Source organism: Lutra lutra, chromosome 9 (genome assembly GCF_902655055.1).
Source record: "Lutra lutra chromosome 9, mLutLut1.2, whole genome shotgun sequence".
Taxonomy (NCBI): domain Eukaryota; kingdom Metazoa; phylum Chordata; class Mammalia; order Carnivora; family Mustelidae; genus Lutra; species Lutra lutra.
The window spans coordinates 74,602,288-74,629,525 of record NC_062286.1 but is presented as its reverse complement, the minus strand read 5'-3'; the positions used below and the strand labels follow the sequence as shown (position 1 = coordinate 74,629,525).

Below are 27,238 nucleotides of genomic sequence, written 5' to 3'. Positions count from 1 at the left end.
ATCCATAACCCCACCCCCCTCTCCCAACCCCCTCCCCCCATCAACCCTCAGTTTGTTTTGTGAGATTAAGAGTCACTTATGGTTTGTCTCCCTCCCAATCCCATCTTGTTTCATTTACTCTTCTCCTACCCCCTCAACCCCCCATGTTGCATCTCCTCTCCCTCATATCAGGGAGATCATATGATAGTTGTCTTTCTCCGATTGACTTATTTCGCTAAGCATGATACCCTCTAGTTCCATCCACGTCGTCGCAAATGGCAAGATTTCATTTCTTTTGATGGCTGCATAGTATTCCATTGTGTATATATACCACATCTTCTTTATCCATTCGTCTGTAGATGGACATCTAGGTTCTTTCCATAGTTTGGCTATTGTAGACATTGCTGCTATAAACATTCGGGTGCACGTGCCCCTTCGGATCACTACGTTTGTATCTTTAGGGTAAATACCCAGCAGTGCAATTGCAGGGTCATAGGGTAGTTCTATTTTCAACATTTTGAGGAACCTCCATGCTGTTTTCCAGAGTGGTTGCACCAGCTTGCATTCCCACCAACAGTGTAGGAGGGTTCCCCTTAGGGAGAAAGAATCTTAAATAGATTCCTCACTGAGCACAGAGCCCAACATGGAGCTCCATCTCACAACCTTGAGATCATGACCTGAGCCAAAATGAAGAGTCAGACACTTAACCGACTGAGCCACCTAGGCATCCTATATTTCTGTTGTTACTTAAGGGCAGCTGCCTTTGTTAAACTGGCATCCAAAAGAATTTCCCAATATAGATTAAGTTTAGTAGAGGTGGTTATGCCATATGAGCAAATATTTAGCATAACAGGTAGTCAGAACAATTACCTAGCAGCAGTATAATTATATTAAATGAAATTTACACCTGGTAGGAAGTTCAGAGTATCAACCTGTCCAACTATTTAATTTTTAAGTAAGAAAACTGTGGCTCAGAAAGTTTAAGTTACCATAAGAGTATACACAATAAATAGAAGCAGAGTCTAGACTTCTGACCAAAGCTGTGTTGTGACCATCTGCCTTCTTCCCTTAAGACAAAATACACCTTTCTCTACTCCCCAGCTAAGATCTCAGGGCTGGTAGGAGGCAGGGAACCTTGGTACTAAGAATTCATTGCCGCTTTGCACCCACAAGCTGTGTGACACCATGTCAGTCACTGAGTTTTCTGAGTCTTAGGTTTCTGTCTTGTAAGATGGGAATAACATGATTCTACCTATCTCACAGAGCTTCTATGGAAACCCAGTCCAGTAATAGATATGACGGCATTCGAAAAGGGAAAATGCACTATTGGATATATGACACAATTATTATCAGTGATTCAACAAAGTAAAAATTTACTTCTCTCTCATGAATCATCCTTCTTCTATGTTCTTCTATGTTACTGCTCCACCATCCCTAAGTGTTTTCCTTTTCCTCATGGTCCAAGTTGGGTCATCTCCATGCTATCAAAAAAATGGAAAGACAACAGACAGAATGGGAGAAAATACTTACAAATCATAAACCTGATCAGAGGTTTATATCTAGAATATGTAAAGAATACTTACAACTGAAATTGAGACAAGAAAGTCAATTGAAAATAAGCAAGGTATTTGAATAGACATATCCAAAGAAGATATACAAAAGGCCAATAAAAGGATGTTCAACATTATTAGTCATTAGGAAAATCAAATCAAAACCACAATGAGCTCCCACTTTACCCTCATTAGATGGCTAAAATCACAAGATGGACAGTCATGACTGACAGGGATGTGGGGATAGGAACTCTCATTCATTGCTGGTAGGATTATAAAATGGTACAGCCCTTTTGGAAAACAGTTTGGCATGGCCTCCAAAAGTTATCCATAGAGTAACCACATGACCCAGGGCCTCCTCTCCCAGGTTTATAACAAGGAGAACTGAAAACATATACATCCACACAAAAAAACTTGTGAACAAATTTTCATAACACTATTATTCACAGTAGCCAAAAGTAGGAAACAATCAAAATGTGTATCAACTAATGAATATATCAAATGCATATATCTATACAATGGACGATTATCCATCTATAAAAAGAACTTAATTGCTGATACATAGTACAACAGGAATGTACCAAAAAATATTATGCAGGGTGAAAAAATCCAGACACTGAAACCACATATTATTTTTTTAAGATTTTATTTTTACTCATTTATTTTAGAGAGAGACAAGAGAATGTGTGCACAAGCCGGGGGTGGGGGGCAGTTCAGAGCAGGGGGATGTGAGAGAATTTTAAGCAGACTCCAGGCTGAGCAGGGACCCCAATGCAGGGCTCAATCCCATGACCTGACACCATGACCCAAGCCGAAATCCAAGAGTCAGATGCCCAACCAACTGAGCCACCCAAGCACACCACAAAAAACACATATTATTTTATTTCTTTTATGTGAAATGTCCATTAGACAAATCCATAGAAAAAAAGTAGATTAGTGGCAGCTGGGGGATGGAGTATTTGGGGGGAATGGGGAGTGACTGATTTATAAATATAGGGTTTATTTTGGGGATGATGAAGATGTCCTGAAATTCATGGTGATGGTCACACAACAGCATGAATATGTAAAAATCACTAATTCTATACTTTATAAAAGAGTAAATTGTATGATATGTGAATTGTATCTCAATAAAGCTGCTATTAAAAAGGTAAGACTGAGGGAGCTGAACAAGATTGCAGAGGAGTAGGAGACCTAAATTCTTTCTGGTTCCAGGAATTCAGCTAGATAATTATCAAACCATTCTGAATACCTACAAACTCAACAGGAGATTGAAGAAAAGAATAGCAGCAATTCTATGAACAGAAAAGCAACCACTTTCTGGAAGGTAAGACCTGAGGAGATGTGAATCCGAGGTGATATATGGAAGATAAACTGCAGGGGGAGGGAGCTTCTGTCAGCCGGCTATCAGTAAGTGACAGAGAAGTGGAGCACAAAATTGGAGCTTTTAGAAGTCTGCTCCACTGAGGGACATCACTCCAGTGGCTAAGGGGGGTGGGGTGGGAGGTGGAACCCACACTTGGGACAGTGTGGTCTCCAGACCCTAAGGGTCACAGAAAGACTGGGGTTGCCTGAACACGACAGAGCTCCTGAGTATCAGAGCCGGGAAGCCAGCTGCAGAGATGGAGCCAAGGAGTGGGCTCTTAGCTCCGGGTTACCTTAAACCATGATTTGAGGCAGAGTTGGGCCACTGCTCTTCGAGCAGGGAGATCTGAGGAGACTCCCTTTCCTCCCCTGGGAGGAGCAGCATGGGAGGGTACCACAGGAATCTTCTGGGTTTGGAGACTACGGGGCCATGTGCCAGAGATAGAAATGCTTGGTCACAGGCCCAGTGAGCACAGAGCACGGCTGGAGACCAGGGCGACAGGAGTGATTGACTGCTTTTCTCTGAGGGCACACTGAGGAGTGGGGCCCCAAGCGCTCAGCTCCTCTGGGACGAGAGATTGGGAGGTTGCCATTTTCATTTTCCTCCTTCAAAGTGGTATGGAAAGATTTCAGGAAACAAAAGCTACTGGGAACAAACCTGAGCAGAATACTTAGCCTGGCCTCTGGCAAGGGCAGTGCAATTCCATCTTGGGCAAAGACATTTGAGAATCACTGCAACAGGCCCCTCTCCCAGATCAGCAAGAACATCCAGCCAAGACCAAGTTTACTGATCAATGAGAACTGCAAAATGCCAGCACTAGGGGAATATAGTACATAGAATTCATAGATTTTTTCCAATGATTCTTTAGTCTTTCTAAGTTAATTCTTTAATTTTTAAAATTTTTTTCCTTTTCGATTTTCTTTAAAATTTTCTTCTTTCTTTTTCAACCAACATCTTATAAATTCCTTTTTAAAAATCTTTTCTTCTTCTTCTTCTTTTTAGTAAACATATAATGTATTATTTGTTTCAGGGGTACAGGTCTGTGATTCATCAGTCTTACACAATTCACAGCACTCACCATAGCACATACGCTCCCCAATGTCCATCACCCAGCCACTCCATCACTCCCATCCCTCCCTCCAGCAACCCTCAGTTTGTTTCCTAAGTTTAAGAATCTCTTATGGTTTGTCTCCCTCTCTGGTTTCATCTTGTTTCCTTTTTCCCTCCCTTCCCCTATTCTGTCTTGTTTCTCAAATTGCTCATATCGGTGAGATCATATGATAATTGTCTTTCTCTGATTGACTTATTTCACTTAGCATAACATCCTCTAGTTCCATCCACTCATTGCAAATGGCAAGATTTTGGGTTTTTTGATGGCTGCATAATATTCCATTGTGTATATATACTACATCTTTATCCATTTATCTGTTGATGGACATCTAGGATCTTTCCATAGTTTGGCAACTGTGGACATTGCTGCTATAAACATCAGGGTGCAGGTGCCCCTTTGGATCACTACATTTATAACTGGGAGGTACATACCCAGCAGTGCAATTCCTGGGTCTTAGGGTAGCTCTATTTTCAACTTTTTGAGGACCCTCTGTACTGTTTTCCAGAGTGGCTATACAAGCTTGCATTCCCACCAGCAGTGTGGGAGCATTCCCATTTCTCTTCATCCTCGCCAACACCTGTCGTTTCCTGACATGTTAACTCTAGCCATTCTGGGTGTGAGGTGGTATCTAACTGTGGTTTTGATTTGTATTTCCCTGATGCTGTGTGATGTTGAGCAATTTTTCATGTGTCTGTTGGCCATTTGGATATCTTCTTTGCTGAAATGTCTGTTCATGTCTTCTGCTCATTTCTTGATTGGATTATTTGTTCTTTGGGTGTTGAGTCTGATAAGTTCTTTATAAATTTTGGATACTAGCCCTTTATCTGATATGTCATTTGTAAATATCTTCTCCCTCTTTCAGTTGTCTTCTGGTTTTATTGACTGTTTCCTTTGCTGTACAAAGGCTTTTTATCTTGATGAAGTCCCAATAGTTCATTTTTGCCCTTGCATCCCTTGCCATTGGTGATGTTTCTAGGAAGAAGTTGCTGTGGCTGAGTTTGAAGAGGTTGCCGCCTCTGTTCTCCTCTAGGATTTTGATGGATTCCTCTCTCAAATTCAGGTCTTTTATCCATTTGGAGTCTATTTTTGTTTGTGTTGCAAGGAAATGGTCCAGTTTCATTCTTCTGCATATGACTGTTCAATTTTCCCAGCACCATTTGTTGGAGAGACTGACTTTTTTCCTTTGGACATTCTTCTCTGCTTTGTCTAAGATTAATTGACCATAGTGTTGAGGGTCCATTTCTGGGCTCTCTATTCTGTTCCATTGATTTATGTGTCTGTTTTTGTGCCAGTACCATACTGTCTTGATGATGACAGCTTTGTGTTGGGGTCCATTATCAAAGGAATGAGACTGAGACAAAGTGAAAGTTATGCAAAGCTTTAGTCTATGTGAAGCATTAGAAGTCAGACTGACTGGCAGGGCTGCCTCCGAAGAGAGCGACCCCCTCCTGATCTCACAAGCTGGTTTTATAGGGCACAACTGCAGACCCAAGGTACATGGCTTCTATTGTTAAGGTGTTTACTCCCAGAATCGATACCCGGAACCGATACCAGGAACTACTGGGGCATTTATTCCTGGAATGAAGTCCGGGGTTTGTAAACAACAATATGGCCACCCAGGCAATATGGAGTCACTCTGGCTAAGCAGGCCCTAATAGTTAAACAGGTTTTAACATTAAATTGGCCCTAACACTTTGTAATAGAGCTTGAAGTCTGGAATTGTGATGCCGCCAGTTTTGGTTTTCCTTTTCAACATTCCTCTGGGTACTCAGGGTCTCTTCTGGTTCCATATAAACTTTAGGATTATTTGTTCCCTTTCTTTGAAAAATGTTGGTGGTATTTTGATAGGGATTGCATTAAATGTATAGATTGCTCTAGGTAGCATAGACATTCTCACAATATTTGTTCTTCCAATCCATGAGCATGGAAGATTTTTCCATTTCTTTGTGTCTTCCCCAATTTCTTTTCTTTTTTCAAGATTTTATTTATTTATTTGACAGAGAGAGAGAGAGAGAGAGATCACAAGTAGGCAGAGAGGCAAGCAGAGAGAGGGGGAAGCAGGCTTCAAGTCTGCTGGGGTTCAGCTGCACACCAGAAGTAATGTGTTCTGTGTGAGTAGTAAGTGACTTCCAGGGGGGAAACACAATAGGGAAGAATTCGGGTTTTCCTTAGTAGGAGAGAAAAAGAAAGAGTTCTTCCCTTACAGGTATCCATCAGGAAAGCTATAAAAAATAAAGGATTAAAGTGTTTGCTCCCAGGGAGTGTGACTAGGAAGGAGGTCGGATAGGGCAGGAGGCCCATGCTTTTTATTATAAACTCTAATCTCTCTCTTTTTTTAAACCACACCGGTAGGGGCACTTGGGTGGCTCAGATGGTTAAATGTCTGCTTTCAGCTCAGGTCATAATCTCCAGGTCCTGGGATCAAGCCCCAGGTAGGGCTCCTGGCTTAGCAGGGAGTCTGTTTCTCCCTCTCCCTATGCCTCTCCCCCTGCCTCTCTCTATCTCTCTGTCTCTCTGTCTCAAATGAATAAATAAAATCTTTAAAAAATATATTGAGTTATAAATTATAAACTATAGAATTCACTCTTATAAAATGTAAAATAAAAAAAAACACATATGTGTATTTGATTTTTTTAAAGGGTGGGGCTACAAAAAATAGAGAGGCTGGTGCATCCCCCTCCAGGGTCAAGTTCAATCCCCCAAGGTGGGGTGGGACAGTTTTTTAAATGTTATGTGTTCAGATGAGGCCTGTACTGCAGGCAACCAGGCTGATTGGAGAGTAAAATAGGAGGGAACTGTTCAAGTTTGAATCTTGCTTCCAGACCATTCTGTGTTACTTTGGGAAAAACAGGGCCTGCTAACACCTGCAGCCTGGTTCAGTTGTTCCCCAGTGTCAAATTAAGCCAGAGAGAATCCCTGGGCTTTGGAGGAATAGAAGCAGGTAGGGACCAACTAACCTTCCCCTACCCTCTTCCTCCTGGAACAAATGATTGGCTGATACCCAAGACTCTCTCCCCTGGGGCCCGTTCCCACCCCATCCCTTCCCAAACCTCAGCACCCATGGGGGCCAACTCTGTTAGGTCTCTGATTCTGAAGCTGCCTGCAGAGAAAATACCCTGGGGCAAATGGATTCACAAGCTAGGATTATTAGAACTTTGAGGAAGCATTTCAAAAGGAAAATAACATATAGATTCCATCAAAAGCAAAAATATTAGCAGAGATCAACAAATAATTTTAAATTGGCCTAATTTTAAATTTAGGGAAAAGTGAAAGGTATGATGGCTAGAAACAGAAGTATTATTCAGATATTAATCTATATAGCAGATGTCCCAGAAAGAGAAAAACAATTAAAATGAAAAGAGGACTTATTTGAAGAAATACTGGATATTAGTTACCTAGAATTTTAGAAAGGTGGTAAGCCTCAGATTGAAAGGGTTCAGAGAGTGCAAAGAGGAAGGATAATAACAAATTCACATGTAGATACACTATAGGATAATTCAAGAATATTAATAATGGATAATAGTAAAGAGTAGTGATAGAAAATAATTTAGGACAAATAACTTTATACCTAGCCAAATAGAAGAGCATGATAAAAAAATATATCCTCATGCAGATATGGCCTCTAAAGAGATGCTGCACTAAAAGCCTACATTGGAGAGCTTTGGATGACATACTTAAAAAGAAGAAGGGTAGTATATCCAGGAGACACCACAAAATAAATGAAGGAAAAATAAATAAATAAAATATATTATTATAAATAAATAAAATATTAATTAAAAAGCAAATGAAGGAAAAATAATGAAATACTTTAGTAGTGGAACCAGAGGATATGAAATAGAGGATCTCACATGTGCACCTTCAAAAGAATGGAACTTAAGAACTGAGGGACTGATTTCCTATAAATGCCTGATTTACAGAAGATGGAGACTATCTCCTCACCAATGATATTTTATCCACCAAGAATCTCTCCCCATCCCCAAGCCAATGAACTCACTGCTTGGACTATTGTGGGCTTTCCCCTCTGCACTTTTTGCCCATCAAAACAACCTGCAAACAAAATCAAACCCTTAATGGACTTGCCTTGTAGCTTGCTATACCATGTTTTCTGAGTTGTAATTTCTCAACCATTCCTGAATAAACTTGGTTTCTGCTAATTTGAACTTGCCCCAGTTTACTTCATTATTTAGGTTAACAGTTCTTGTCTTAAAAAACAAAAAACAAAGGAGTAAAAATAAATCCATAATAACTCAAAATGGAAAATCTAGAAAATACCAACCTGATAGGATTGTGATAGGGAGAGACCTATGAATGTGAGAGCCTGCTAGTTTCTTGTGTTATTTAGGGAGAGATCTAAATATCAATTTTTGAAAAATATTTAATTATAAGAAAGATATAAAAAGAAATGTAGGGTGCATGGGTGGCTCAGTCAGTTAAGTGTTTGTCTTCAGTTCAGGCCATGATCTCGGGTCCTGGATCGAGCCGACTATGGGCTCCCTGCTCACTGGGGAGTCGGCTTCTCCCTTTCCCTCTGCCTCTCCTCCAGCTGGTACTCTCTCACATGCTTCCTCAACATCACCAAACTTCTGAGCGCGCGGTTGTGACCGAGGCTGGACTGGAAAAGGATTTTCCCCTAAGTTAGCACCCATCATTCGGGGAACCATTCGACTCAGAATCTGAGTTTCTGGGCGCATGTTGGCCTTGCCACTGCCTCCGTTCCTGGCACTGTGAGCCTCGATGGATGGCAGCCCCAACCATCTGGGCTTGATTTTCGCTTCAGAGTAAGAGAAGAAAAGGGGAACAAGGGAGAAGTGGAACAGGAGACCAGTAACTAGGACGGGTGAAACTCTTTGCATGACATCTAGAGAAACACGAGGCATGCTATTTCATCACGTTGAGTACATCCCGTGGCTCAGAAGCCACTCGCCTACCACCCAGAATTGCAAAGTGATGCCTCCACCACAGGTCACGATCCCTGGGAGCCACTGCGAAGGCTGCTCCCCTCATAGACCAGAACGAGGGAAAGAGGTCTCATTCTCAATCTATGTGGGAAACAACTGAACCGTTTCACGACCGGGGAGGACAAAGTCTGCATCTTCATGCATTTCCACGCCATCATGGTGCCCCATTATAATGACACCAAGAGCGGAAGGGATGGTTCCAAAACAACACAAAGCCGGGACCCAGGCCTCCTCGGAGCGTTCCTCCAGGCCAAGTGCCACCCCTTACTGCAATTCTTCTGGCCTTCAATGTGTGCCTCTGATTCCCGTGATAGCATCGTACACATACCACAAATACGATTTCCATACACCCCAAGATGTCCCAAGGAAGTCGATTCTCCCTGGTCCCCACTATGCAGGTTGGGAATGTGGGCACTAGGAGAGACACCCAATGACTGAGGACACAGAAGTGGGAAAGGGAAGACAACAAAGGTCTGACTTCAGCTCTGTCTCCTGAAAGGGAGGACCCGAGTGCCATTTCCAGAGCATGGTGCCTCTGGCATTTTTGGCTCATTGTGTACAGTCCCAGGGAAGAGAGGTCAAGAGTCAACTGAAGGGGCTGCGGAGAGGTGTGACTGAACGAAGGGCCCCAGGTATTAGAATCCTGAAAGGGTGACCTCACATCCTTCATGAGAGGCCCCAACTGAACTTAGAACTCTGGTAGCCAGGCACCCACTTTCAAAGGGCAACCTGCTCTCCAGTGCACTTGAGTGGAGACCTTCGACAGAACACGATGTTCAGTTGTTGTCTTCCTACTTCCAGGGGCGCTGGGCCCAGGGGAGCCCAGAGCCGGAGACATTACTGCAGTTGCAGACAGCGCTTCAGCCCTCTTTTCCAAAGCTTCTGGTCATGGGGCGGGAGACACCAACAGGTAACACAAGGCAGCTCTGGGCAGACAACTGGAGAGCCGGCAACAACTGTGGTCCCACCTCAGCCTGCCCACACCACTTGCCCCTTACTGTGTGGGTGTCGCTCTCTCTCTCTCTCTCTCTGTGTGTGAGTGTGTGTGTGTGTGTGTATAGCAGTGGGGACAGGGGATGAGGGACATGCCCTTCTTGGGCAGAAACAAGCTGCCTGGTGTTGGAGGTAGGACCCATCTGTCATGTTCATACCCCAGGTCATGGTAGTCATGAGCCTTAGAGTGTCCTCTGGCTACCTCCTTGCTCGATGTCTTTTCAGCCATCCCTCTTAGCCTGAACTGGAGAACACGATGACTAGTGGGGGTGTCCCCTGGTGGCAATGCCCCGGGAGACTGCTAATGGCTCTTGGCCCTGTGTCTATGGGGCACTGCATTTTCAGAGCTGCACCCCAGAGATTGTGAATGAGCTGGCTGGGGACTTCAACGACTCCAACTCGCTGGACAAGGGCCAGGTGTCCCACGCCACCCAGGATCAGTGCTGCTCTGAGGTGAGAATAGGAAGAAGCTTCTCCACACCCAGGGCCCTCACGCAACTATGGGGACAAACCTGGGGGCCTTCCCAGAGTGTTTCCACTTGAGTATCCCGCAGGCCCCACCCCAAAGTAACCCACACCTGCGCACGTCTGCCACCAGCTATGGGTAAGGGAGGAAGACACTCTTCACCTACGTGGGACTGGCAGAGAACCGAGTGAATGTTTTCCGTGGTTTGGAGGGCGGTTGTTTTGTTTTCTTTCCTTTGGCCTTGTGTTGCTTTTCACGAAGCCATGAGTATCTTTGCCTTTTCCCACTGGTTTTACGATATTCCCTCCTCATGCCAGCTAACCTGTGGAGAACCCAGCTGGGTTCAGGAGAACTGGCCCACGCCCTTCTAAGTCCTCATACCAGATAGGGTGATTGAACCTACAAAAGGGCCGGTGGCATCAAGCCATTCTACAGGTCTTTCTGGAACGTATCGTCTCTCAGAACACATCGAATGCTAGGAGGTCCACCCGCTCACAGGCTGTTTCCCTCTAGGTCTTCACAGTCCCCCATAAAGGAGGTGGTCTGCCACAGGGACTCGGTCTTGCAAGGCTGCTGGAACTTGACGTGCCTCCATTTGGTTGCCGTTCCAGCAATGCTGCAAGCAACGGGCACCTTAAGGGTCCTCACAGATGATTTGGGTCGCTCCATCTGCCAGAACTTAGACCCAAAGATTGGGTGGAAGGCCTCTGATGCCTCCTGGCCCAGGTAGCTGGCTCTGTCTTTTCAGAGCTCCAGCCAGGACATCCGGCATGAGCTGCTGCAAGGCTTCAGCTACTCCATCTCCCTTGACAAGCAGCAGGGACCACAGGCCGCCAACAACATCCCGTGCTGGTCTGGGGTGAGAACGGGCCCAGGTTCACGGCCAGTCTCAGGACCCAGAGATGGATCAGGGCCAGGCCAGAACCCAGACTAGACACAACTGGCTGCCCTGGGGCCTGCCAAGGAAGGTGGTTTTCCCCTGAACCTTTCTGCCCCTGACAGCAACAGGCCGAGCCTCAGCAGCATAGGCGAAATGCCATGCAGCCCATGCTCTGGACAGATCTCGGGCCCAACGCTGATGATCTTGAGCAGCCTTGGAGATTCTCAGCCTCTCCTTTCTCCTCTCGACAGTAGGGCTCCTTCCTCATGACTCCAAGGCATGCATACAGCTCTTCATACAGGCTAGGAAGAGACAGACATGCTATCGTTGTCCAGCTAACAGCACATGTTGAAGTCACCAGTACATTTAATTTAAGCCTAGATGGGTCCTTTGGAACTTGGTTGGAGGTTTTCAGCCTAGAACCTTTTTTCTGGGTGGGCACTCAAGTCCCTCGTCGTCTTGCCCAAGTTCCCAAAGGGATGGGAGGATGCAGTCTGAGCTCCAGACCCTGCTCTTCCTGGTGTTTCACGGCGTTGAAGCTGACTACGTTGCCCCCCACCCCGCCCCCTTGTCTGCCTGCTGGAAAAGGCATCATCCCTGTCCCTGGACGAGGCCTGCACGATGCTGGCACTCAGAGAAGGCGCAGTGCAGAAATGCGGACATTCCCTGCTGCTATCCTTCCCGGAGAGAAGCCTCTCAAACCTCACCACAATGTGCTCCATCTATCAGATGTTCACGTCAGCCCAGCACGTCCTGGATCAGCAGTTCACTAGGTGAGTGCCCGCCCCATAGCCAGCACAAGGGGGGAGCCTTCCATCTACTAGTTGTATGTCTTGGGAATGTCACTGCACCTCTCTGACCTTCCCTTTCCTCTCCTGAAAAGTGGGGGTGCTAAGAGGATGAACCTCGTAGGGCGACCGGAGGAAGTCATGGGAGGAAACATGGCACGCGCTTCTCTGGGGCCCGGCTCTGTAGAAAGCTGCTGGACATGCTGGGCATCTTCCCCTTCCCGCTGAACATTTCTCTCTCCAGGGAAGACGCGTTCAGGCTCCACCCTCACAGGCTTGTGGTCCTTCTGAGTCTATGGAAAGGGAACGCAAAGCCGGCAGCGTTCCTACTGCCAAAGGACCTCTGAGATGCCATCTAGCTGGTCCTGACTCTGGTCCTTTATGTGCCCAGATCAAGGGGACACTGGGAGCAGGCAGAGCAGCCCAAGGGCCACTCAGGATTTGCAAAGTCTTGTTTGGGATGATTTCATTCCATCGTGGATCTTAAGCACCTAGGAAGGCAGGCCCTCTCTAGTCACCAGGAGCAGTGAATGGGTAAAGTAGAGACAATGTCGGGGTCTCCACTCTCGTCCGAGGGTCAGATAGGTACTCTCCACATGCTAAGCACGCATGTCTAGCGTTCATCACATGGGGCATCTCTGTGACCTAGTCTAGGGATGAATTGATCCACCTCTATTGGGACCATGAGGAGGCACTCTACGATCAAGGAAGAACAGGATGGGTCTTTGGGTGCCAGAGGAGGTCCTGCTGGCTCCACAGAGCAGGGTGGGAGACGACAGGGGTTGTTGCTGGCGAGGGATGTTCCGAACCAGGGATCTCCCAGAACTCTTGATTTCCACGGGAGAGCTTAGTGGGGCGGCTTCCTCGGAAGAAGCCAAAGAGTCCAAGAGAGGTGTGGACGGGATGCCAAGCTCTCTGGGAAGCAGAGCCCATTGTGGGCTGAGTTGGTGCCTACAACAGCCATCCCTTGGATGGTCCGTTCTTGCTCTGTCTGCCCCTATCCATATCCACCTCCGCTGACCACCACGTGTGGGGCCAAGGACAGAAAGTGTGGGGTCCAGACCACTCACCCGTCGGCCTCCAACCAAAGCCCAGATACCGGTCTGCATGGAGGATGCATGACTGAGGGGCCACGTGACAGACCTGTGAGAGGTCCCTCATCCCACCTGGTCAGCAGTCAGCAAGGACAGCTCCAGCGGGGTTGCAAGTGGGCCGGGGCCATTCCGGGGGGCCCACACCGAAAGAATGGTGCTGTGGGAGTAGCGTGGCCAAGGAAAGGCCAGGTCTCTGACTCTGCTCCACATGTGACTTTCCCCAGCACTCTGTGTCCCATCTTGGGAACCTGGCCTGAGCAGACACGGCAGGATATCGGGGGGTCCCTGCACAGTGCCCATGTGGAGTTCAAGGGGGCCTATGTGCACCTCACGTGGCATGACCGGGACCTGAACACCCATGCCCCCGTTCTGCTGAGGCAGCACGAACTTCTGAAGCTCACAGAGGCTGAGGCGGAGGGTAAGGGGCACTGCAAGCTGGGAAGGCCATCTGGGATGGGGCTCATGGGCTGGGTATTCCTTGGAAGGCCATGGGATCTGTCCTGTTTAGGGAAAGGCACATGGAGTGTCAGTGCTGTGGCTGAATTTTTCCCTTACTCCCACCCCCGTGTCGGCTATGCGACGCGTTCCAGCAGCTGAGCCGGCCAAAGAGCCTCCCGTGGAGCGAGAGGCAACCCTGGCTCTGCATCAGCCACCACCTTCAGGGTCCGAGCCAGCCTGCCCTCCACCGGCCGCTCCAGAACTGGAACAGGGGCTCCTATGTTATCAATGCTCGCTGGGTCCTGAGGCACAGACAGCTGGGCCATCGGCTTGCCCGGGAGTTTGCACGCCAGCTGTCTCCGGTGCCACTGAGCCCGCTCCAGCCGCAGAGGCGTCCTGCCAACCCAAGAACCGGCTCAAACAGAAGGAGCCTGACCTCCTGGACTTCCCTCCCAGGCTGGTGGCAGAGCAGCTCACCTACATGGATGCGGTGAGCAGCTGGGCCCCCAGGGTAGGAGGGCAGGGCCGGCTTTTCTTCTGCTCTCAGCTGCCCTATACCTGCTGCTTTTCCCTGATGTGGACTCCTAGGATATAGGGCCAGATCTCAGCTGCAGCCCTAACCAACTGTGGAAACCCATCGGGGTTTTTAGACCTGAGCTTTCACTGTCCAGCTGCGGACTGTGGAGACAGGCACTGAGAAGGACTGAGGCAGAGGTACCACGTACATGCAATGAGTCAGAACCGAGAGACCATACACGGGAAGGCTCTAGGTCCCTCGGGGGGAGGAGGGCAGCTCCCTGTGTGCAGTCATGTCCGTGGGTCGCCCACCCATCTGCCTGGGAGCCTGAGCGCCCTCAACCTGGATTAGGCATCTCAAGTGTCCGGAAGGACAGGCTAGACACAGAAAGCCATGCTTTCAGCCACCAGGTGAGAATGGGCACCTGAAAGGAGACAGGGACCGCAGGGATGAGCATTTGGAGGAGGAGATGCCCCCGTGGGAGCACCACCTGGAGCGGCCCCCTGGACACGGAATGATCTGGGTGCACATGCCTTCCTCCCTTCCCTTGCCTCTCTTGGCTCCTGGGGCATCCTGCACTGGCTTCCCTCGGAGAAGAAGAGTGGCAGGAAATCCAGGCTCTCTAAGCAGGCTCAGGCCCCATTCGCAGCCTCCTGAGCTCCAGCTCTGACCTGGGACCCCTCCCGAGGACATGAGTCTTGCATGTGCGAACATGTGTGTGGCTCAACAAACCTCCCCCTGTCCCCCAGGAGCTGTTCAAGAAGGTGGTGCCCCATCAGTGCCTGGGCTCCGTCTGGTCCCGGAGGAACAGGCCTGGCAACGAGCACCTGGCACCCACAGTCCGGGCCACCATCGCCCAGTTCAATGCTGTGGCCAGCTGCATCGTCACCACGTGCCTTGGCAACCCAAGCATGACAGCCCGGGACAGGGCCGTGGTGGTGGACCACTGGATCCGGGTGGCCAAGGTATGCTATGGGAGGCCCAGCTCCCTGACGCTCTCCTGAGCCTCGGGAACTGCTCTTCTGTCTTGCTCCCTTCTCAGGGCTGAAGGCCCTGCTCTAAGACCTGTGCTCCCTAGGCTCTTCCTCCCGGGGGCATGGCCCAACGTTGGCACGCTCACTTCCTACGTGACTCCTCCTTTGCCGTGAGGGAAACCCCTCCCTCCAGCCAGCAGTGTTCCTCTTTAGGGCTGGCCTGGGCCCTTCTGCAGCTCCCTGGACATCAGCTTCATCCACGGGGGAGCCGGAAGCTCAGGGGGGCACTGAAGCTCTCGAGCATCTAGGGCTCCAGCTCTCCCACTGACAGCTCCTTCTCTTCCCTCCCCCAGGCCTGTCAGATCCTGGGGAACTACTCCTCCCTGCATGCCATCCTCGCGGCTCTGCAGAGTGTCCCCATTCACCGCCTGAAGAGGACATGGGGCAACGTTTCCAGGTGAGTAGGCTTGTCTCCAGGGAGGGACCAGGAGGGAGGCGGGATCTCCCACAGGCCTGTCCTTTTCCCCCTCAGTCAGCTTGGACCTCCTGGGAGGCAGCAAACCCTGACCAAAGGACCTGGGCCTGGGGCGGCTTCTCTCAGCCTTCCTGGGGAACAGGCCACCATGCCTCCTGCTTGAGAAATCCAATTTCCTCCATGCCCCACCCTGGCCTGAGCTGAATTCCATATTTCCACATGGTGACTTGGCAACCACTGAACTCTCTGCCCATGGTTCAACCGAAACCCCGCCCAAACCGAGCTGTTCGGTTAAGCTGGGAAGGGACGCCCAGGGGGACGCCCCGGAGAACTCCCTCCCATGTCCTACGAAGACCCCAGTGCTCAGAGCAGCCCAGACCAAACCCTCAGCCAGCCCGTTGGACATGTGGGGGTTCTCCAAGAAAGGGGACTCGCACTCCACCCTGCCACGTTAGGCCTCCCCTGAGCCTCATTTCTTTCCCTCTCTTCAGGAAGACCTTCCAAACATACAAAAAGCTCTGCAGAGAAGACAACCCCCAGGGCAGGGAACTACTCATCAAGGTAGCACGGAAGGTGCAGGGCTAGAAGGACAGGAGGGGTGTGGGGAGGCATGATCCTGTGTGCACGAGGTAGGGAATGCCCTGAAGCATTCCTCGGGGAGCAGAAGCCTTTGGCGTGAATGTGCTGACAGCCTGGGCTGAAGATTCCCCCTGGGGCTGCGACAAGCTGCTGCTGCCCATCCAGACTCCCTAGGCTAGATTTCAGGTCTCTCCGTGTCCCATCGAGACGGTCCACATGGGGGCCCACATGAACGCGGACAGCCCAGAGGACAGGCCCCTGCTCACAGATGGGAGTGGGGATGGGTTGTGGGCCACAAAAAGGATGATCGTTAAGAGGATCCTGAGTGCTCAGGAGACCATAGGAGGTAGGTGGAGTTCTCCCTTCTGCCCATGAGAAAACAGGCTCAGGGAGGCCAGGCTCCAAGCTCCAGGTCCTGGGGTCCCATGGACTGAGTGGGGGAGCTGAGATGGTTCTAGAAGGACTCGTGGCATGCTTCAGGAGAATGGAGCGTCAGTATCAGCAGACGTAGGTCGGATGTCTAGGCTCTGAAGATGGTCAAAGACGGTGGGCGCAAGGGGACTGAGGCTATTCTGCTCTCAAGGACCTTGTCCTTGGCCCTCTAGGAGCGGCCCTCGAGTAAACTTGCCACCCTGGCGAGGCAGCTGCAGAGAGCGTGGAAGGGGCTGCCGAAGAAGGTGAGTGTGCCTGAGGGACAGGGCCTCCAAGGCCAGGGGAGAGGGGCTCCTCCCTGAGGGCGACAAGCCTCCAGATCAGGACAGGTGGGGCATGCGACTCCAGCTCCACCTCCTGTCGCCACAGTTCCTCAATGTCTTCTTTCCCGGTGACCAGGAGGAAGGAGTCTAGCAGGCTGGGGAGAGAATGGATTGGTGGCTGGGGAGGGGCCCAGGGCTCCATAGCCCGCGATTTTTGAGTTTCAAAAAGCAGGCCCTGGACGGGATTCGGAGGAGTCTGATGTTCTGGGAGGGTGAGGGGAAAGCGAATCGAGGGGAAGCAACTGAGGGTCCTAGGCCCTTCCATGTGGGAAAGTGGGGTGGGCCAGGACGCTGAAGGCTTTTCGGGGAGGGCCCCTGTGGGCACCAGAGAGCAGGGACTCATCCCAAACCTACCCCTCATGACACAGGGTGTCGTCCCATACCTTGGCACTTTCCTCACTGACCTGGTGATGCTGGATACTGCAATGGAGGACTACCTGGAGGTGGGTGAGCCTGAGGATTGTGGAGGAGGGACCAGAGTCCTGAGGACAGGGAGCAGAGAGTCCCCGGACTGGGCCCTGAGCTCTGAGTCCTTCGGAATCCTCCCTTGCCCACAGCCTCACGGCCGCCCCTGGGAACTGGGGTCTCTTGCCCATCTCAGTGCTGAGGGAAGGGAGTCTGCACCTCGACGGGTGCCCAAGACTGGGGAAGCACCAGCGCATCCTGAAGGTGAAGCTGCATGCGCTCTGTGTGCATGGGCCGCAGCCTCTCCCTCAGAGCTTGCCTGTCGGGGAGAGTGAAGTCAGGACCCTGCCCATCAGCCCCACTTCAGGAGCCCAGCAGGCCCTGCCTGCCTGAGGCGGCTGCCGCTCCCTCCTATCACCACAGAGGGTTGTGCTGCAGGGTGCCGACGTGGAGCCCTTTCACCAGCCCCCAGTCTTCCTTTCTCTGCACCCCAGGGCTTGCCCTAACCCCAGTCTCATTGTGTGTGTGTCTCAGCGGCCCCCTCCTGTGTCCTGGCCTACGCGCAGCCTCACAAGGGGTGGGTCTAAGGTGCTAGGACTGACCAGGGGCCTCTTTCTGAAGGACAATGGTTGTCTGCTTTCCAGGGCAATGAGATCAACCACGGCAAAAAGAATAAGGTGAGCATGCGTAGCCCTGGCTGTAGGGAAGGGGAGGCAGCCCCTACCAGTGACGCCCCTGGGAAGAACGTTCCTTGGCTCCATCCACTCCCCTCCATCTCCCATTTCCTGGGACACGTTGCTAAGAATGAAGTGCAAGACCCATCTAGTCAGTCAGTAGCGATCCAGAAAGGCATCAAGGAGAACTTCCCGGAGGAGGGGCTGATTCTACTAGCCTCTGAGAACAGTTTGGGACCGCATGAAGTTGCATGCGGGAGGGTGGTCCTGTGTGCCAAGACCCAGGACCCGTCGTCCCCTGTCCCGCTGCTCAGCCCTCACCTGGCCCTGTAGCTTCCCCACCCAGGCTCGGTGTGCATCCTGTGCCTCTCTCCCGGCCCAGGAATACCGAGTCCTCACGGACATCATGCTGCTCCAGGCGGCGGCAGAGAATTACTGCCTAGAGCCCCAGCATCCATTCACGGCCTGGTTCTGGGCTGTGGAGAGGCTCAGCGAGGATGACAGGTGAGGCCCATTCAGGAGCTGGGTGAGGGGCGGGGTGGATCCTCCTTCTAGGGCTCCCTGGGCAGCCAGACACCAGCTGTGGGAAAACCCTGGGAGGGACTCCTGAATGCCAGCTGCTGCTCAACTCACAGGTGTCCCTCTGTCCTTAGCTACATCCTGTCCTGCCGGCTGGAGCCACGGTCCTAGCTGGCCAGCAGAACACAAGCACCAGGACAACTGGCTACAGCCACCATCAGAGCTGAACCCGTGGCCACTGGCCGAGCAAGGATTGCCCCTCGGCCCCTGGGCTCCTTGTGGTGCTCGAGCCCCATCTGCTGCTCAACACCCCTTCCTCTGACCTACAGAATTCTATTTTGTGTGTGTGGGGGGGAATATTTAATATAAGTAAAGGGTTGTTATTTAACAACAACAACAACAAAAAGGGATGAGAACCCTTGGGATTAAAGTTTTGTTACCAAAAAAAAAAAAAAAAAAAAAAGAGGTTTTTCTTTTCTCCTCTTCCTGCCCACGTGGGTGTTTGGTTCTTTCATTTCCTACAGTAATGTACAACTGGACAGACTCTCTTATTCATTCCTGAACCCAGAAATCTTACCGAGTCAGCAGCTATTCCATGTGGCAGGAAGGAGAGGAGCCAGCCCTCCTCACTACCTACTGGTGGCCCCTCCAAATCCCGTTTCCTCAGAGGACAGGTTCCTTTCAGTGTCAGGCATCTGGGCAAACACCAGAGACAGCCCTCAGGACCCCTGAGATGGAGAGGTTGCAGGTCCTTGCCCAGGAGGGCAACAAACACTGACCAGGAGAGTCCTTGAGAGTTCCTCCCCCTCCCCAGAACCATGTGCTGCCCAGGAGAGGGGCTGCTTCTCTCCCCTCTAAAGCAAGGAGGACGATGTCTTGCTTCCTTTGGGATATGGTGTTTGTGCGTGTGTTTGTGTGGGTTTGGACCCAGTATTTGGTGGTTGTCGAGTTCAGTCTCTGGAATTGCATCAGCACGAAGTAGGGAAAAAACACGGAAAGAGATCCAGTCCTGCCTGTGGAAGCTACAAAACCTGAGGAAGATATTTTGTAAATGGAAGAAGGGCAGGCAGGACATTCCATCCTCAGTTTCCCTTTAGGCTCTCCAGGTTCACCCTTTACCAAGATTGGAATCCTCCTGGGATCCTTATCCAGGATCTCTGGATTCCTTTTCCCTGCTTCTTTTGGGTGTGGCTGGGGAAAAAAAAATAAACTGGGAGGTGTCCCTTGAAGGCCAGAGCTGAGCCTGGCTCTATTCACATCTATGCTGACCTAGGAGCTAGGATGTCCAGCCATCCTGCATTTCCTTACGCAGTTCTTGGCAAGGCAGTGGTGCCCTTCAGGCCCCACCCACCCTCTTGGTCAGATCCATGGTAGCCACTGCTCCCTGGCTGGGGCCTGATGGAGCACAGATTGGTTCTCCCTTGCCAGGATAAAGGTTCATATCCTTGACCAGAGAATCCCCACCCACTCCTTGCTGGCCAAGGGCACTGTCCGGTCCAGGTGGTTCTGAAGTCCCTGGTCTCCAACATCCACCCAGGTGACACACCCACATTCCACTCACTTGTCTGAAGTGGGGAACTCACCTGACCCGGTAGACCGAGACACAGGTGGGATGTGAGCAGGGGAGAAGCATCTATCATGCAAATGGATGCGAAACGACGCAAGGGTAGGAATACTCCTATCCAGACACAACAGACTCTTTAAAAAAGGGGGGAGGTGGGAAGCCACAGAGAAGGACACTACTTCATCACAAAGGGAGACCACGTCATAAGAGAGAACATCTTGAAACAGGTAGACACGCAACACAGGAGCACCCAAAGGCATCCAACAGTTCAGAACAAACATAAAGGAACCTTTGGCAGCAATACCATACACTGGGGGACTCTAACACCCCACATCTATTAATGGAGCCATGATCCAAACTGACAATCAACAAGCAATCTACGGCTTTGAGGGATGCACTCGTTTGAACACATAGATGCAGAACCTTCCACCCTGAAACAGCAGAATCCGCAGTGCTTTCAAGTGCACAAGGAACATTCTCCAGAGTAGATCACACGTTAGGGCACAACCCAAGTCTCAACAAACTCCAAAAGGTGGCTATCATCCCACGCATCTTTTCTCGGCACGATGCTATGGAACTCCAAAGGAACCCCAAGAGCAACCCTGGAGACACCACGAACCCATGGAGGTTCAATTACATGCTACCCTGCTACCCAACCAGGACTGGGCCAACCCGGAATCCAAAGAGGAAATCCAAAATTACATGGAAGCAAAAGGACAAGCCAAGGGTCCCCAACCTTGCAGATACAGCGCAAGGGAATCTAAGAAGACAGGATCCAGCACCACAAGAAAAATCCCCAATACCATCAGCTGACACAAAAGGACCAGGCAAAAGCACAACACGGAGCTCCTGAGCAGTCGCTCAGCCTGGGCGAGTTGGAGCTCCTGCTGTTGGGTGCATGCTTAGCTTCCATCGCGACTCCAAGTCCCAGCCTGGGGGCGGGAGGTGTTCTTTCCTTTCTTCCAGAACCATCCCCACCAGGGCCACTGGCGAATCAACCCTTCAGGGGATTCTCGGCAGAGAGGAATGGCCAAAAAGGCCCAGGAAACAACCACCCCTTCCCCGCTGGGGGATCAAGGTGGCCAATTAGCCTCCCCTCTGTGGAACATTCCACAGTGCTTTTGGGGGGACGATCCTCTCAGGCTCTGATGCCCAGGGTTGCTCGGCAAAGGGCAGATTCCGACTGAGTAACCCTGGGAGGGACCTGACACTCGGCACTTCCAGCATGCTCGCAGCTAATGCCTGGGCCACCTGTACCCGGAGCACACAGAGAAACAACTTGCCAGCGGACCAGTGGACAAAATGTCCTCGCTTTCACCACCAAGAAGAGATTGGTCAGCAACAGTCTGGCAGCCACAAAGAGGTGTTTGACTGTCAGCAAGATCGACAGCCAGGCAGGGCTTGGTCCAACCCCACACGCCTCTCCTCCTGTTCTCCTCCAGAGTATAGGGAGGCAGGATGGCACGAAAGACAGTTTGTTCAGGGGAAGCGAAACCCTGAGCTTGAGTTCCTCTCTACCTAGTAGCCTGGGCACTCCTAGGCTGCTTCCACTGTGGCCTCTGTGGAAGGCCATTCTAAACACCAGTGCTTGCTTCCCAAGTTCCGGGATACTGGGCAGAAAGCGATGGGACACAAGAGGGTCCCCAGGGAAGTGACAACGGGTTTGGTCATGAAAGCTTGGAGGTGTGAAAGACCATCTCTTGTCCTATGATCCCTTGGCCAGAAACCTTTCAGCAACCCCTCAGAGGATAGACAGGCAGGTACATAGCAGGGATGGGGATCCCTGGGAGCCACTGTGGACTGAACCTGGTGGTCTCTTCACCACAATTCACACAGACCAAGAAGATACAGAGGTAAGACTTAACATCCGTGGGTGTTATGTTAACATGGGCTTTGATGCATGGGTGACTTTCCAGAAACAGAAAAGAAGAATAATGGGAATAAGGAAAGAGAGACAATCAAAAAAGCCGGCTCAAATATAGAGAATCTTCTGGTGGGAACCAGGTGGGGGGATGGGGGGGAGAGGGGGTGGGGATTAAGAGTACACTTACTGTGCTGAGCACTGAGTCATATACAGAACTCCTGAATCCCTACTCTTCTCCTGAAACGACGATAACGCTGTATGTCCGATAGACTGTAATTTCAAAAAAGTCTGTGAAAGGTGGGTATTAGGCGGTCAAAGATGAGATTATGCTCTGAGAGTTTCCCAATCGGGTCTCCTCAGGATGAGCATAAATGTACATTAAAGATCAATGAAAGAGTCCAAAGACAAAAGTGAAGTCTGTTGATATGGAAAGGCCAGTGCCCACCTCTGTGTCCACAGAAAACATACCTTCCTATGATATTGGCTGATGTAAAAGCATTTCACTCACGTCCCCTTGGAGCTACGCTCCTCTGGTGTTCCCATTCTACTTGGTTGTGTGTCTTCCTGGAGTAGTTGAAGGAATTTTTGCTATCCCTTGTTGCGTGGACTAAACCACAGCTGGCTATTTCTAGGCCCCGGAAGATTGGAGCTGGACGGCCTTCTGGAAAACACTGCACAACCGGACCTCTCATCGTTTTCCAGAGAAGGAAAGGGAGGCTCCACAAGGGCACCAGTGGAACAGGAACACCGAGGAGGTTCTCCTGACACGTGCTTCAGGATCCCAACTCACTGAGCAAGAGCGAAGAACCCCCGTCCCTCCAGACACAATGGACACATCACTGGAATGGGTCATTTCCCAGGAAGAGTGAAATGCGGTCAAACATGGAAAGGTACACAATAACCTCACTGAACGAAAGCCCACTGTGATTCCCCTGCCCTGGGTCTTAAGTTCCACCTATGCGTGAAGCCATTTGATAATCACAGGGGAAGAGAGGGGAAAACTGAATGGGAAGCCACCAGAGAGGGAGAAAAAGGAGGAGAGGCTCTTACCTAAGAAACAAGCAGAGGGTTGCTGGAGCGGAGGTGGGTGGGGACATGGGGCCGTTGGGGAGGAGCATATAGGAGGGCATGCGATGGGATGAGCACTGGGGGTGATACGAACATGAGGAATACTTGGGCACTACCTTCGAAACTAATATGATGTGCTCTATGGTGGCTAAATGATTTCAACAGCAACAACAACCACTACAAAATACAATCCAAGGTTCTTTGTATCCTTGTTTTCCATGTGGAAAATACAGGATCACTTCTTTTCTCCCCTCAAGCAAGGAAATGACATAGCCTATTCATGAGGAGGCAATTCTCAGGACACTCTACCTTATTCAGCCCTAAAGAGGTTTTCAAACAGGCTTTCACCAGTTGCAGTCCTCATGCCCTTCTAGTCACTGCAGAGCACTCTTGACAGGGGGGCTAACACTTTTTTTCTTCAAGGTGACTCACCCCAAGCAGGTAATATCCCTACGTGCCACAGGAGTTACTACAGGTGTGCCCCCTCCATCCTTTACAAGGGCCTCACTACAAGTTTTCCAGAAAGGTGGCATGAATACTAGTGGCTGGAAGTTGGCTGCTGGATGACGTCCATCCCTTTGTTCACTTGTGGGATGACTAGGGGCAGAGTCTCCATCTCAGTCGTGGAGGTGTGAGAGCTCTCCAGCTCACCTTCAGACACGGCCCTGCCCTCTCTCCCATAGAAGAACCTGCAGAACTACGGGACCATGAACTGGGAACACACAACAAGGGTACAAAGTTCTTACCTGAATTCAGCTCAGCATGGCAATGACAGACTGGTCCCTCTTGGAGGTTGCCCCAGTGTCCCTGAGGCATTGGAACCTTCTTGGTGACTGACTCCAGACAGTGGCTCACCTGTCACAGTGGCTCACGATAGAGGGAGGAGAAGTTCCTCGGAGACAGGTGTCACCACACCACTATCATCACCCTTTGTCGTGGAAGAAGTCCATGTCCCTCGTCGGATTAAGAAACCCTTCAAACAGGACTGGAGCAGGGTGCAATAAAAGGCTCCCTTTGAAGAAGGGCTGAGCTTGCGGACATGTCCAGTCCTAGGTCTCACTGCTCCCATCACCACACAGGTGGTGCCCCAAAAGGGCAGGGTATCATTTCCAGTACACGGCCCCTGCTCGCCCACCGTACCTATTCCTATCACCGTGCCATCACATTAGGCCGGCACCGCAGCATCAGGCCTGTGCGTCACCAGTTCATGCTGCTGCCTGCCTCCACCAATGATCCTGTTTCATCTCTGAATTCCGAGCTCCGCGGCATTCATCTTCCTCAGCTTCACAAAACAGGACTGGGCAATGATTTCATGGATACGACCTGCAAGGCACAGGATGGAAAAGAAAAGGAAACTCACACACTCGACATTCAGAATACTTAAAATCCTTGTGACTTGAATGACATGATCAACCAAGGGAAAGCACAGTCCAGAAGTCGGGAGAGCATGTTTGCAAACCATGGATCTGACAGGTTCTCAATATCCACAATATCTAGAGATCCCAGAAACTCAACAACAACAACAACAAAAGAAAAACAAATCAAATGTGATGTGTGAATGGACAAATGGGGAAGAGACATAACCTCAAAGCTATACGCATGGAAGGACATTGCAAAGGATAGTTCCCATCGCTAATTCCTTGGGAAATCCTAATTAGAACAAGCAATGAGATTCCATTTCACAGCCATGAAGCTTACTTGCCATGGGTACAGGCCGGGGGAAGACTTAGAATACACGAAAAGTTCAAGTGTTGGCAAAGACGCAGAGAAGTTGGAACCATGTTCATTGTGTGTGATAGGAATATTTAAGGGCATTGTTGTGTTATTAGTAAGGCAGTCCTTCATAAAAATCAACTTTAGAAATGCCATGTGTTTTAGTAATTGCACTTCCGCAGTAGATAACCAAATTAATGGACAGCATAGTCTTGAAGACTTATCTGAGCACACGTTTTCATGGCAACATTGTTCCTAAAAGGTAATCCATGAACGCAATCCAAGTATCTGTCCAGGGAGGAAAAGATGTTGGATATACAGTCGTTGGGATAGTATTCATTCTGTAAAGAGGAAGAAAACCTTGGTATGCGCCACCATATGGGCGAATGTTGAGGATAGTATGCTAAGTGAAAGGAGTATTCATGAAAATACCAACTTTGACTCCACTCTTAGGACCTACCTCACGTAGATTCCTAAGGACAGAAAGTAGAATGGTGTTTGCCAAGGGCTGGAAGGAGGTGCTCATGGGAAGAGTCTGAATCATGCTAAGGAGGTTTAGTTTTACAAGATGCAATGAGATGGGAAGGTGGGTTCCAGGGAGGTTGGACAAAGATATTAATGCATTTAAGACATTTTGAATGTACTCCTTGAACTTCATGGACTTCATGACCTAACAATAAATTACACTGGAACGTGTAATTTGCTAAGATGGAGAAATGAACACAGGACCATTTCATCTGGCCATTTATACCCTTCCAGGTAGGTCCTATCTCAGACATTTGACTTCAGCCATTTTCCTTGAGACAACATCGAGCAAAAAAAATGTTGTCCTTCTGTGCCTTTTTCAAGGTTTAAAATCAGAATTGCCCCAAACAGGACAACTTTATGTGAGAAGGTAATTTTCAGAGTTAATGTCTTGAGACATTTTATTCCTTGATCATGTTTTGAAACAAAACCCAAATTGAACATTCTACTTCATCTACTTGAATTTTCATTCACTGATTTTTCAACTAAGAACCCAGTGTTGATGCACATGGTGTGGATGTTACTATGCCTATCATAATCTACCAACTTTAGGTTATGCTGTTTTCAGTTTGGTTTACGTTTCATTCCTTTGCCAAGTCAACTTTCCTGAGGATCATTATGAATAGTAAAATATCTTTGGCCCCAGTTGTACTGAAGGAATTGACATTGAGCACCATCTCGGCTACACAACTCATTGATTTCATTTTCCTAGGCCCTAAAAGGATGACCGCCATCATCTCTTAGAAATACAAAGAGAAAGCAAAGAGCAAAGGAAAGGAAAGGTTCTTCTTTGGCTCATGAGAACTCTCCAAATTGGCTCTCTTAACACCTCTCAAATATGCCATAGAGCAGTATGAACTGTAGTCATAAGGTTGTACATGACATCCCTCTTATATCTTTCTCTTACAACTGGAAGTTTGTAGCTCTCCACGATTCACTCAATCCCTGCCCCACCCTCTGCCCTCTGCTTCTGGTTCCTTCAATCTGAAGGCTTTTGCTGAGTTCCTTTTTCTCCTTTTCTCTTCTTGGTTTCAGATTCCACATAGAATGGAAAAATACATCTATTTTGTAGTATCTTTCTATATCTCTATCCCTGCATACACTTAGTTTTAGCCTTCCTCTAAGTTATTTTCATGTGGCTTAAAAGTCCAGGTTTCATCACATTTGCCATGATTTCCTTTCCTTATGAATGAATAATATCCTAATATAGATTTAAACTCCTCTTTACCCAGTCAACACTAATGGGCATGGTTGTTTACAGTGTCTTACCTGTTGTAATTAATGCCTGATGATGATGATGATGATGATGATGAAGAAGAAGAAGAAGAAGAAGAAGAAGAAGAAGAAGAAGAAGGAGGAGAAATAATTGTCTTTGAACAAAAGAAGAAAAAGAAGAAGAGAAGAACAAGAAGAGGAGGAGGAGGAGGAGGAGGAGGAGGAAATAATTGTCTTTGAACATGGAGGTGGGTGCACAGATTTCTTGAACATAGGCCTTGATTTTTTTTCATTATTGTGTTATGATAGTCACCATTAAATCTATCATTAGTTTTTGTTGCAGTGTTCCAAGATTCTTTATGCACAACAAGTGCTCCACGCAGTATGTGCCCTCCTTAATAACCCCCACCAGGCTCACACATCTCCCCTCCAAAACCCTCAGCTTGTTTCTGAGAGTCCACAGTCTCTCTTGGTTCATCTCCCACTCAGATTTTCCCCAATTCACTGTTCCTTTCCTTCCTCCAATATCCTCCATGTTAATCCTTGGGTTCCACGAGTGAAACCACATGCTAATTGACTTTCTCTGCTTGACTTATTTCACTCAGCACCATTTCCTCCAGTCCCATCCATGTTGATGCAAAAGTAAGGTATTCATCCTTTCTGATGGCTGAGTAATATTCCATTGTATATATGGACAAAGCTTCTTTATCCTTCTTCTGATGAAGGACATCTTGGCTCTTTCCACAGTTTGGCTATTGTGGACATTGCTAC

The 27,238-nt window shown here is 49.3% G+C and overlaps 3 protein-coding genes across 10 annotated transcripts in view; 2 read left to right on the top strand and 1 right to left on the bottom strand.

Moving 5' to 3' along the window:
• The window catches only part of LYG2 (lysozyme g2), a 162,164-nt gene that overhangs the window by 58,838 nt on the left and 76,088 nt on the right, over nucleotides 1-27,238 (bottom strand). For 7 of the 8 annotated variants that reach the window (XM_047746238.1, XM_047746240.1, XM_047746243.1 and 4 more), the window contains 2 exons: nucleotides 23,761-24,337; nucleotides 1,357-1,460 (listed from right to left, as the gene is read on the bottom strand). The gene's annotated coding sequence lies outside the window, so the exon portion shown is untranslated. The remainder of the gene's footprint in view (nucleotides 1-1,356; nucleotides 1,461-23,760; nucleotides 24,338-27,238) is intronic. The other variant, XM_047746242.1, reaches the window with a different exon arrangement.
• On the top strand, nucleotides 10,387-14,215 carry LOC125109357 (ral-GDS-related protein-like). The gene is made up of 4 exons (XM_047746234.1): nucleotides 10,387-10,407; nucleotides 11,889-12,073; nucleotides 13,407-13,600; nucleotides 13,773-14,215. The coding sequence occupies exons 2-4, from the start codon at nucleotides 11,922-11,924 to the stop codon at nucleotides 14,213-14,215; spliced, it is 789 nt and encodes a 262-aa protein (XP_047602190.1). The 5' UTR covers nucleotides 10,387-10,407; nucleotides 11,889-11,921.
• On the top strand, nucleotides 14,607-18,923 carry LOC125109835 (ral guanine nucleotide dissociation stimulator-like). The gene is made up of 9 exons (XM_047746949.1): nucleotides 14,607-14,660; nucleotides 14,887-15,102; nucleotides 15,465-15,568; nucleotides 16,078-16,147; nucleotides 16,771-16,842; nucleotides 17,289-17,363; nucleotides 17,970-18,002; nucleotides 18,382-18,503; nucleotides 18,653-18,923. The coding sequence occupies exons 1-9, from the start codon at nucleotides 14,607-14,609 to the stop codon at nucleotides 18,687-18,689; spliced, it is 783 nt and encodes a 260-aa protein (XP_047602905.1). The 3' UTR covers nucleotides 18,690-18,923.

Coding starts and splice junctions, on each gene's coding strand:
- LOC125109357 (XM_047746234.1), top strand. CDS start 11,922: ATGCTGGCACTCAGAGAAGGCGCAGTGCAGAAATGCGGACATTCCCTG. Junction 12,074..13,406: donor CTGGATCAGCAGTTCACTAG/GTGAGTGCCCGC, acceptor GACTTTCCCCAG/CACTCTGTGTCCCATCTTGG. Junction 13,601..13,772: donor CACAGAGGCTGAGGCGGAGG/GTAAGGGGCACT, acceptor GACGCGTTCCAG/CAGCTGAGCCGGCCAAAGAG.
- LOC125109835 (XM_047746949.1), top strand. CDS start 14,607: ATGCCCCCGTGGGAGCACCACCTGGAGCGGCCCCCTGGACACGGAATG. Junction 15,569..16,077: donor ACATGGGGCAACGTTTCCAG/GTGAGTAGGCTT, acceptor CCCTCTCTTCAG/GAAGACCTTCCAAACATACA. Junction 16,843..17,288: donor GGAAGGGGCTGCCGAAGAAG/GTGAGTGTGCCT, acceptor CTCATGACACAG/GGTGTCGTCCCATACCTTGG.